Genomic DNA, 11,416 nt, shown 5'->3' on the forward strand with positions numbered 1-11,416 from the left:
GGCATTTGAGTGGTGAGTGATGGAATGAATTTTAATTTTGATTCCAATTTACCTACATTTCACCCATCATCACACGCCAATCACCACCCCCACCCCCATCTGTTCCTTGAATGTGTGTTCATTAATTGGATTGTGTAATTTGTGATAATATTCCCACTGCTTGTGGGAGCTTGGCAATGACAAACAGAATTTACAACAGCTTTTTCTCTAATTAATCAACATAGACATCAATTCCGTCCCTCGCGTTCCGTCCCTTGCGCTGACTTTTTTTGTGAAATTAAAGAGTAACCTAATTTAGCTATGAGATTTTTAAAACACATTTCAGATAATATCAGAAGAGTAATTGATCTTGTTATATATGGTATGATTGGATATAGATTCCTCCTAAATTTGATAATAATACGTCAAATGTTTGGAGTGAATGCACACCCAGTTTTTATCATTCCGTCCCTCGCGCCAATTAATGTTCGTTGCTATGGCAACATGTTAAATTTTGAATATGTTTCAATTGTTTTATTATGTTGTATGTTACTCTCTTTATTGAACCTACTACTGGATTTTTCCTATTTCACTACCGTTGAGCTGGAACATATGGAAACGTTTATCAAATTCCGTCCCTCGCACTTACGGAGGTTTTGGCTTTGGCCCATGTATGGTAAACCCAAGTGGGGATCACATATGTATGGTAAACCCCAGTGGGAATTACATATGTATGGTAGACCCCAGTGGGGATTACATATGTATGGTAGACCCCAGTGGGGATTACATATGTATGGTAGACCCCAGTGGCAGATCACATATGTGCGGTAAACCCCAGTGGGAATTACATATGTATGGTAGACCCCAGTGGCAGATCACATATGTATGGTAAACCCCAGTGGGGATCACATATGTGTGGTAAACCCCAGTTGGGATTACATATGTGTGGTAGACCCCAGTAGCAGATCACATATGTATGGTAAGCCCCAGAGGTGGACCACGTATGTATGGTAAACCCCAGTGGGGGACCACATACATCTATAGTAGACCCCAGTGGGGGATCACATGAAAAAAAACCAGTGGGCGATCACATATTTTTGGTATACCCAGTTTGAATCAAATATGTATGGTTAACTCCAGTGGGGATCACATATGTATGGTTAACCCCAGTGGGGGTTCATATATGGACATGGAAGCAGCATTGACAAGGAGAAATGTGAAATTAGGCCAAACAAGAACCATTCCTTACCTTCAGTTGATCATTTTCGATTCTAAATCTTGCTCGACCATTTTCAGCAGCACTGATATTACCGAGGTCTCCGACATGCTGACAAATGAAGTAAACATGAACAAACTGTATTCTTGTCATCTATTATTCTTGTGCAACATTGCTGTTTAAACATCCAATTAAGATAAAAAATGAGCCAATTGTGTATGCAATGTAGGCTTTCTCATCATGCTAAGACTTTTCTACAATTTAATTCTATTTGTATATCGATATAATTAAGCAGCTTAAGCATTTAACCAGGTCAATATGTTGAAAATATATACAATACTTTCCCAGTAGGTGAAGCATGTTCTCACCTAACCTGCACAAAGCTTAACATAAAAGTTGTTATTACCATCTACTCAAATGAATTTGATTCGCATTCAATTAAATTCAGACCAATTCAATTTGAACTCGATTCAACTCAATTCAATCCAAATTTTTACCAATGACCATAAGTTTCATCATCATAAGTTCCAGATATACTAAATTATTTCCATGACAAGTCAATTGCTACAATAACTTGCAAGATTAAATGTCAGAAACAATGTTGGTGTTTTTTTTTTTTCATATCACATCAGACTTGGTGGCCTTATATAAACTGTACCCACTTTGATTTCTACAGATTATGTTCCTCAGTTTGATACTACCATATTTGATAGAAAGCTCCTTAGATTATGAAAGCTGAATAAAAACTTTTGATCCTACTTTGAAGCATATGGACGAGCTACTTGTTGTCACAATCAGGATATTCTTAAGAAAAGTACAACCTCTGCTTACCCTCTGTATTGCTGAAGGTCCTCCGTGTTCAGAGTTGAAAGGATTGAAATGTCCTCCACAGCTGCAAATCAAGAGTGAAAAATCAGGGTCTAGTAAATTAATTTCCAGTAATCATCTTGTTTTTCTGCCTCCTTTGGTGTTTGAATTTGTTTTCAAGTTCAATATTAATACTTGTGAAAAACAGTCCAGAAAAAAAAATAACCACAGTTAGATGTCATTTAACTGCCCACCCAAATTAAGTGTGGTGAATAACAGTAATGGAACTGCAAACGGACATAAACTACATCACAGCCATAAACCAATGAATCATGTATTGCTTTGAATTTCCATGCCTTTTGCAAGATTTCTAATATGCAGGATATGTCCATTGTGTTGGATGCTGTCAACCCTCTATATTATGTCTGTAGGGGGATGTTCCGGTGGTTACCGTCCATTGATGTTTAATAAATAATTAAATATGATGGTGTTTCATTATTTATGCATCTGGCAACAGAAGAGCAAACGATGTCAACGCATCAATATCAGCTGATAGTGGTTTTATGTCTCTTTAAAATATGGGATTCACTTATTCACAAAGGGAAAAATAACATTTCCACAACATCATTGCATTTTGATTAAATTCTAAAGACAATGAAACCTAATTCTGCAGTGACAATATTCCTTATGTATCAGGTTTCAAGGCTAAATCAACAAGAAAATTATAATAAGTTATAATAAGCTTTTAAGAACCTCAACCCGATGTCATCACAGACCACCTACTGAGCTTCACTTTCTGGAGTAAGAGAAGGATTCATTGGGCCAAACTAGATTATGTTCAATCAGTCATATTTTGACTAAGGGACCAGATATTGAGATGAACACTTACAGTGTGCAATCTACTGTGTCTGCCCCCTAGAGTATCCCTTCAATCCACAATCGCAATGCAATGTATGATGAAGGGTTTAGTACAAACAGGTGTTTTCAGTGGCGTAGGAAGGTACTTTTGAGTAAGGGGGGGGGGGGGGCTGAAGACTGATGGCCGGCCTGGGGGAGGGGTCTAAGACCCCCTTCCCTTTGGAATTTTTTTGCATTTCCAGGTGGCCTCAGATGCAATTTGGTGCAATATAGCACACTTCAACTCCCACTCCATTTTGTAAAGTATTTTGCATTTTCACCTGGCCTTAAATGCAATTTGGTGCTCCAAATGAGATTTTTTTCTCATTTGGAAATGAAAAAGGGGTTTCTGACTTGCGGAGCGGGGGGGGGGGGGGGGAATGATGCTTCCGCCCCCCATATTTTTCACTGGGGGGCTGGCGCCCCCCCCCCCCCCCCAGCCCCCCCGGTTCCTATGCCCTTGGGTGTTTTATGCTAGGATATCATCACCCAGCTACAATTTCTGGGAGGTTTATTGATTGTAATGAAGTTGCCAACCAACCAATCAATCAATTGATCACACAATGATCTAGATTGGTAACTAACACATCCTTGGCAATGCCATATATGATCCTCACAAATATGCCGCCCTTACGTAAAACCGTTTGCCAAGTTACCATTTTGAAATGCAACAAAAATTGGTTTCGATGTCTGGATGCTACTAGAATAGTTCTGGAAAGAATTTCAAGGCTCAAGTCAATGCTGCCTTAAAAGTGAGACATTCCTGCTTCAAACATATAAAGTAAAATAATCACTAAGGTCCTTCTTTTTTAAATGGAATTAAGATCTGTTATACTGACCTATTACAACCATCAGAAATATCTCCAAACTCATGAATAGCCAAGCCATGTGAACCGGGTCTGAGTCCATCAAGGGTCCCCTCTATGATACACTTTCTCTCGTCGACCTGTGTCATACGCACCACACCTTTGACTTGGGCAGATGCTTCCAATACCGACACTGCTGCACCTAAATGTTGCACTGAAGGAGTGACAAACATATTCGATGTTTAAAATGAGTAAATGTGGCTAAACATTGAGAAAAATGTTAAGCTTGAGCTAAAAGGAAGTACTCTGGGATCATGATATTGATGCTCACCGACACCTGATGTTGATATCAATCTCCACAAAATTTGAAGGTGAACTGGAAGTCTCACTTCTGTTCACTATTAAAGTGCAAAAGATATTTTCAATGTGAATTCAATGATCTGGGTTACCTTTTATCTGTTTTTTAAATATTTTTATGAATGAACCTTATGCTTTAAGTTGTAAAACAATCACAGCTTATATTCAAGCTGTTTCTACAGAGAGAAGACCAGGAAGGTAAAAATTAACTGTATTTTAATCTTTTTACAAATTTGTGCAATATTCCTGGGATAGTACATACAATGAGGGGATATTTCAGGGGACATTTTTAGTCCGGAAGCAGTATATAAATTCCTATAACTGTCCCCTAACATTGGACATGTCTGGTCACCTTATCTTTGAAAGCTCCTGGATGGCTGATTCAGTTCTGCTAAATCACTGGTGTAGATACTGTGCTAAGACTCAGAGGGTTTGTTTAAAGGAATTGTCTGGTGGAAGATTTTGATACATTGTCCTTGTAGTTATTATTTTTCTCTTTCTAACCATGTAAAAATTGTCCCCATTCGATATTTTCTTCTTGTAGAAATCTGGTTTTCAAATTCACCAGTTTCTCACCAAAAGTACCGTTTGTTCGAACGCTTCAATATGGTGTTTGACGTAGTGCTTGCAGATAGGCAAAACAGGCGACTTGAAGTTAGCACTCCCAATTCCGCAGCAAATTAACTCACGTGTAAGCACATTGAATTGCCTCATATATATAACGTACATACTCGCGAACGTATATACTACGATGCTCAGTTGGTGTACTTGTATAGCGTTACACATAGTACACTCACACTCAAACCACAGTTCATTAACTGTTCTTCGAACTCGCTGAAATAAAATTCACGGATCAAATTAACAGTAAAATGAAACTTATAAAGTATTCGTTAAACCGAAAGATGAAACTTGGCGGGATCGATGTCATCGCAGAACTGTCCGATTGTAAACGTTAGATAGAGTAGCCTATACACGCGAACATTCTTCGCGCTGGTGCTGGATACCGCGATGTATAAACAATGAAGAGCCTGCTGTTAAAACTTATCTTGTGTTACACAATGACCACGAAACCACCGATCTACTAAATATATTGCGGCTTAAGGAGTTTTTTAAATCATATCTAATTTATAAGAAATTTCACCGGAAATTATTGAAGAAATTGATCGAATCGTTGTCAGAGCAGAATATAGCGCTGAATAGCTTAGGCTTCGCAGAACTGTCCGATTGTCAACGTTTGAGTACAGCCTACATGCGAACATTTTTCGCGTTGGAGCTGGATAGCGCGATGTATAGCCTGAACAACTCAGAGTCTGCTGTTAAAATTTACCTTGTGTTACACAAAGACCACGGAACCACCGCTCAAGTACATGGTGGCTTAAGGAGTTTTTGAAAACATATCTAATTTTTAAGAAATTTCACCAGAAATTAAGGAAGAAATTTATCTGTACACACACGCTGTTTTTGTTGTGATTACCGTATAGGTACTGTGCGGAGGGTGGGTTATGACGCAATCTGCTATGGCAGAGCTGACGTCACGTATTGTACTGTTCAAATCATATTTGAAATGTCTATCCATAACGGTTAAAAAATCGTTTCTCTGTCAAACGCAACATTAGCGTTCTCATACTTTGACAACATGTTTGGAAAATTATTTACTATTTTTTAAGGTAACTTCTTTGGGCCACCAGACAATCCTTTTAATTAGATTGTGCATACCAGGATAGCATATATTAATTCCAAATGTGACAATGTCTACCTTAACAAAGTAACTAGTGGCAGAACCAAGGAGTTTGGGGCAGCTGGACCTCACCCTCAGAACTCTAGTCTCCCACTTGGCCCTTCTCCCACTTTCCATATCTCTGACAAATGGGAATGGGTAAGAATGGGTAATATTTGCAAACAGAATAATGTGTCGGTGCATTTATCAACTTACATTTTGACCCTTGACCTTTGAGCACAGCTCTCCATCCTGTCTGCTCTAATATTTCTTGAATTTGGAATGAGGTCAGAATAGACTCTACGATCACCTGCTCCTGGGCAAGGTTAACAGTCAATGACTGAACACCTGTCAAATAAAGTTGCTTGTTGGTTCATTTTGACATATTTTGTCTTAAAAAAAATTCATGTTCTTTATGACAGAGCTTCTTGTCTTGCATTAATAAAAGTATACAACCAAAAATTTACAGGACAACAACTCACTTTAGATACTAAGTTTGTTTATTATTTCAATAATCCCTTGCATGATCTGTCTGGTTTGATGGCAAAAAAAAAGACTTTTTATAAGAGTTTTATAAATGCAAAATAAGGTTTGGCTTAAATAATACTACTTTATTTAAAAATTGATAAATAATAACAGTTGAGTTCCAATCTACTGTACATGTTTGAACAGAACTTTAGTCCAAGGATGATGTAACATATATATATATATACAGTTTATATACAAAATGAGAAAACCTAAATGTACAAAGCAAGTTTTATGACCATCAGAATCTCTTATCTCCTTCTTCTTTTCACCATACCAGGAGTCATTACGACGCTAACATACCTGCGATGTCTTTAAAGGAATTTTTGATGGCATCTACACAACTCTGACATGTCATCTGAACTGCAAATTCAACCTGTAAAAGAGTCAGATGATATTTTGTTACATCTGGTTTGGATACATCAAATCGTCTCCTATTGATAGTATCGTGTCAATCATCACAAAAATTGTATGATTTGGACAATTAAGAATTACCAAATTAAATTGATCTGAAGGGTTAAGTTAATTACAAGAGGCAAGCATATACATCCACATGCAGTGCAGACAGTGCAAATGTAAAGTTCTAATGCAGTGACTTTCATTTGCCAATATGTAGCAACATAACATATAAAAGCATGATTTGCTAAATTCTGAGACCAAGGCAATTTGAACTAAGTGTATATAATTATTGTTACAATTTGGTGTCCACAGCAAAGTCTTCTCTCTAGAAATAATATACATCTTATGAACGTTATAAGCCGGATGTAATATTTAGCGAAACCTAAACACACAAATGGTTCACAGTGGCACTGCTTGAAGATGAACCTGCATGTGATTAATGCTGAGTGTTATTACTTCTCATACTGTAGTTATTGGCCTAGGCCTCATCAGTTTTTCAGATGACCAACATTGGTTTTTGAGGAACCTGAAATTCAAGTAGAGGTTATCCTACGACATAGTAGAGTTCATAGCAAACATGACATCTTGCATAAACGTGTATGAGTTCATGATATAGTATTGGCTAGGCCTAGCCTACAGTACCATAGGCATAATTTAGCCATAAGCATGCATTTTGTAACAAGACAGGCTAGGCCTGATGTTTAGCCCTATCGTTAACCTTAAATCCGGTTGAAAACACTGGCTTCGCCAGTTTTGCGACCACAAAGCTCCACAAATGAGGTGCATATGGGTAAGAGTTTTGTATATTACTAATATCGTACTTTAGTTGGCGTCTCCATCGGTAAGGTGAAATGCAACTGCTCAGATACTATCACATCTTTCAGGCCTCACGGCTATCATAAGTCGTTTTCATTATTGAGAGCAGTTGCGCGAAAGTTTGTGTACAGGTGGCATACTCCTTTTAGAGTCTATATCCATCTGCATGATTGTTCTCCTATCTCAGGAAAAGTGCCAAAAAGCAGCAGGAGAACATCTTTTTTGACCTGATATCAATCATGATCTGGTTTTTTGTGACTTGTATGTTAAAAAACATGAATGGAAGTACATGTGGTGCAAAAATTGGGTACATTGAGGCAATTTTGGACCCCTTTAGGTCTCACAGGAGCAGCGCACGAAATTGTTTACTACGGAATGAAGAGGTTTGTTTACAAGTGACGAAAACTTCAGGCTCTGATAGCAAAAAATCTGCTTGGTCATGATACAAAAAATATTAGTTCCATGAAGGCCAACTTGTCAGCTATCCGGTAATGTGTAGCGTTTAGCTAGTCAGGACTTCTATCTAGACTAAGAGACCACATTATATTTTTGTGATTTAGTTTGTAAGTCAATTGGGCTTTTAATGGGCGTATGCTACTTACAGCAGTTGAAGGTAGTATTGCGTAAGCGAACCTCATGCACAATCTGGCAATCTTCGGACTGCAGTAACCACGGTAAGGTAGATGCAGTGGCGTACCTGGAAAAGTTTGCATCCGGGCGGATCCGTCCCCGTTCTATGACGTTACCTCGTGTAGGGGATGCTGTCTTTGATGAGTGGTCTAAGGGGAAGGGTACCCCCATTTGAGAAATTTTCGTTTATGTAAGGTGGCTTAGATGCAAAATGGTACTATTTTTGGCAAATTTTTGAACTGATTATATGTTTAGGAATGCTCATTCTTATTTCTGCTATTTATTTCTCTTTTTCTCTCTTAATATTTTCTGAGGTGGGGGGAGGGGCTGTGGCATAGCACCCCCTGACAGATACCCGGCACAGACAGCCTCCCCGGCGCTTAGTACGCCACTGGGTAGATGGTCAAGCTCAAGCCATAGAAACAGGAAGAAAGTTATTATGAACAGTGGCGGCGCCAAATGAGGGAGGGGAGGATGGGGTTCATGTCCGCCATTCATGATGCTTGCCATCTCTCCAGTTCCCGAAGTCGGCTGGTGTATAATAATGATAACAAACACTCTCCCTTACGTCTAAATGTTCTTTATATGGGTCATATGCTTTACGAGGCGTCGCACTCCCAGCCCCCGCATGGGCTTTAGTATTGGCCTACATTCCAATGAAACTGAATTCTCTGGAATATCTGTGCTTACGTTAAAATAGCTACAACAACTTATGGGGCTTTTCCGGGAAGGGTCTACCCTCAGAAGTTCAGTGGTCCAGGGGTGTTGTAGCTGTGATTAAGGGCGCATCCACATTTTTGTACGGCGGGGGGAGCTAAGATGTGATGTCGGGGAGGGGAGGGATCTAACGGGAAGGTCTACTCTCAGAAGTTCAGTGGTCCATGCAGGGGTGCTGTAGCTGTGATTCCTTTCGCATCCACATTTTTGAACGGGGGGGGGGTAGATGTGATGTCTTCGAGGGGAGGGATCTAATGGGAAGGTCTACCCTCAGAAGTTCAGTGGTCCAGGGGTGTTGTAGCTGTGATTCCGGGCGCATCCACATTTTTGCACCACGGGGGGGGGGGTAGCTAAGACGTGATATCGTCGAGTGGAGTGATCTAACGGGAAGGGTCTACCTTCAGAAATATTCGTAAATATGGAGGTTGCTTAGATGCAAAATGGTGCTATATTGGGCAACTTTTGAAACAATATTGAAGAATTTGCGACTGTATACGTGGTACCGCAGATTCATGTACTGTCAACAGGAATGTTATCTATGTATTGTATCCACGCTTGTCGCGAACTCGTATCTTAGAATCTGTGTTAAATCCTCCCACTTGCTATTATTTTCCTTTGTCACCGTGTGCTACAGAGAGAAAGAACTCAGGAATAGCTGAAAGTGCTCAGTAACAAATGCGGATTTTTGCTTCTTTTTTTTATTCCTTTTAATTTACTTGATTAACATAATAAATGGTGTCAGTGGATGAACTGCGTCACGATCCTCGGGTGAACTTGTCACATATGCCATTCCTGTGAGGAGAAAAGGAAGAAGGAAAACTACTCAGTTAAAGGTCCAAGAGGTTATATTAGATTTGACACGGTCTTCAACAAAAATGAACTTGAAGCAAACAGGAGCCACTGATGGCATAGTTGCACACTGACGATAACAAATATTGTTAAAGTTGTATATTTAGTTTATTAATAGATCAAATGGACGCATATAAATTATCGAACAAATACCCACAAGTATCGCACAAGATATAACTATAGCTAACACCGTACAACGATTGGTTATTCTAGTACTACAGACTTAGCATCATATGAAACTACATACATGTGTAGATTTCGTGGATTGATACTTATGAAATGATTACGAGAAACGGCAGGGTTCACCCTGACAATATAGAGTAAACAGTCTTGATTGGGGTATGACATAGGCGAAGTATAGGCCAAGACCTAGGACCCCGCAAGTTTTGGGAACCCTGCGCGTAGGTACATTTCCTGCGAATTAACATCAGGCTACAATTATTGGGCAGATATAATCACCCTCATTGATGACTTTGCAATACATTAAAATCCAGAAATAGTTTAATTTGTCATCAGTCATAGGGAATAAGACCCCCAACCCCCATACAAATTATGGCTATGGCCCGTACAGTCTTAAACCAGGCCTGGCTGTAGTTTAAACATAGATGTTCTACAAAGGATGATAAACCTTAGAAAGGATAAATTAATTTTAATGTGTTACATATATGAAAAAAAACTTTCACCCTGCATTCTGTTTTAAGCATTTTTAGGTGTTTGAAATGACCATTTGTTGAACCAGTATACCAGATACGAAGTTGCTCTCGAATACTCACAGGCGGTCTGGTTAGACCATAACTGTAATCTAACACCTACAAATAACTAGGTCACCTCGTCAGAAGCGACACCAAATAGATAAGGACTCAGACGGCCTTTTCGAGTCTTAAATAACAATTACGTATTGTAAATTTGTTTTTGTTTTTTCATCTTTATAAATACCTTTGTAATTTATGATAATCTAAATAGAGCATTTGTCGGTACATATTGTTGCACTGAACTCAATTATGTAATACAAAATGATATTTAACCGATTGACATGTATATATAGAGAAGCATTGAGGCAAATACGTAAAAATAAATCTGCAATAGATATAAAAATCGTATGTCAATTTTCCCAGTTGTTATTGGCTTACGTTTAACCAAGCCCAGTGGCACTCATTTTATGCTCTTCCAAATTTTTCTTCAATTTTGGTTTATAAATTTATCAATTTAATGGCATTTTTCGGCTGTGAATCAATTATAGTACAATTTGGTCTGTCAGCTTTCTGCGAAAAAATGTCATAGTGATAGAATTTTAATGAACATGTTATTGCTCGCCATTCTAACCCTATACTTTAAGTTAAAGGAATAGTCACCCAAGATATAACCAGTATTCTTACATGTGGCTAAATGATGCTACGCATGATCTTATAGCCAAAAGGCCGATATGTACACAAATCCACCATGGAGCTCCATGCATCTACTAAATTAGTTAATTACAGTATAAGTATATACTCGGGTTGTGCATGGGCCAATGGATGCAGTTCTTACATTCGGCAACAGAATTAGATCAATGATATAAATTGAAATAAAATTACCAGTCCGCAGAACTCATCTTCTTCCTCTTCCAAACTATCGTCTTTGCACTGAGCTAGGTTGAGGAAGCAACCATTGTTGTAAATTTTACCATCGGAACCGCATACTGGAATATACACTTCTAGGCAA

At 38.7% G+C, this 11,416-nt stretch overlaps 1 protein-coding gene across 3 annotated transcripts in view; it reads right to left on the bottom strand.

The window, feature by feature from the left end:
• LOC139971000 (copper chaperone for superoxide dismutase-like) overlaps positions 1-7,674 on the bottom strand; it is an 82,465-nt gene extending 74,791 nt beyond the window's left edge. For 2 of the 3 annotated variants that reach the window (XM_071977121.1, XM_071977120.1), the window contains exons 1-4: positions 7,525-7,674; positions 6,608-6,680; positions 5,996-6,127; positions 3,739-3,919 (exon numbers count right to left, since the gene is read on the bottom strand). In XM_071977121.1, coding sequence (XP_071833222.1) covers positions 3,739-3,919; positions 5,996-6,127; positions 6,608-6,680; positions 7,525-7,542 — 404 coding nt within the window. In that variant the 5' untranslated portion in view covers positions 7,543-7,674. Of the gene's footprint in view, positions 1-1,228; positions 1,307-2,026; positions 2,088-3,738; positions 3,920-5,995; positions 6,128-6,607; positions 6,681-7,524 lie in introns of all 3 variants that reach the window. The other variant, XM_071977119.1, reaches the window with a different exon arrangement.
• Positions 7,675-11,416: the final 3,742 nt, after the last annotated feature.

The sequence above is a fragment of the Apostichopus japonicus genome, chromosome 8 (assembly GCF_037975245.1).
Source record: "Apostichopus japonicus isolate 1M-3 chromosome 8, ASM3797524v1, whole genome shotgun sequence".
NCBI lineage: Eukaryota > Metazoa > Echinodermata > Holothuroidea > Aspidochirotida > Stichopodidae > Apostichopus > Apostichopus japonicus.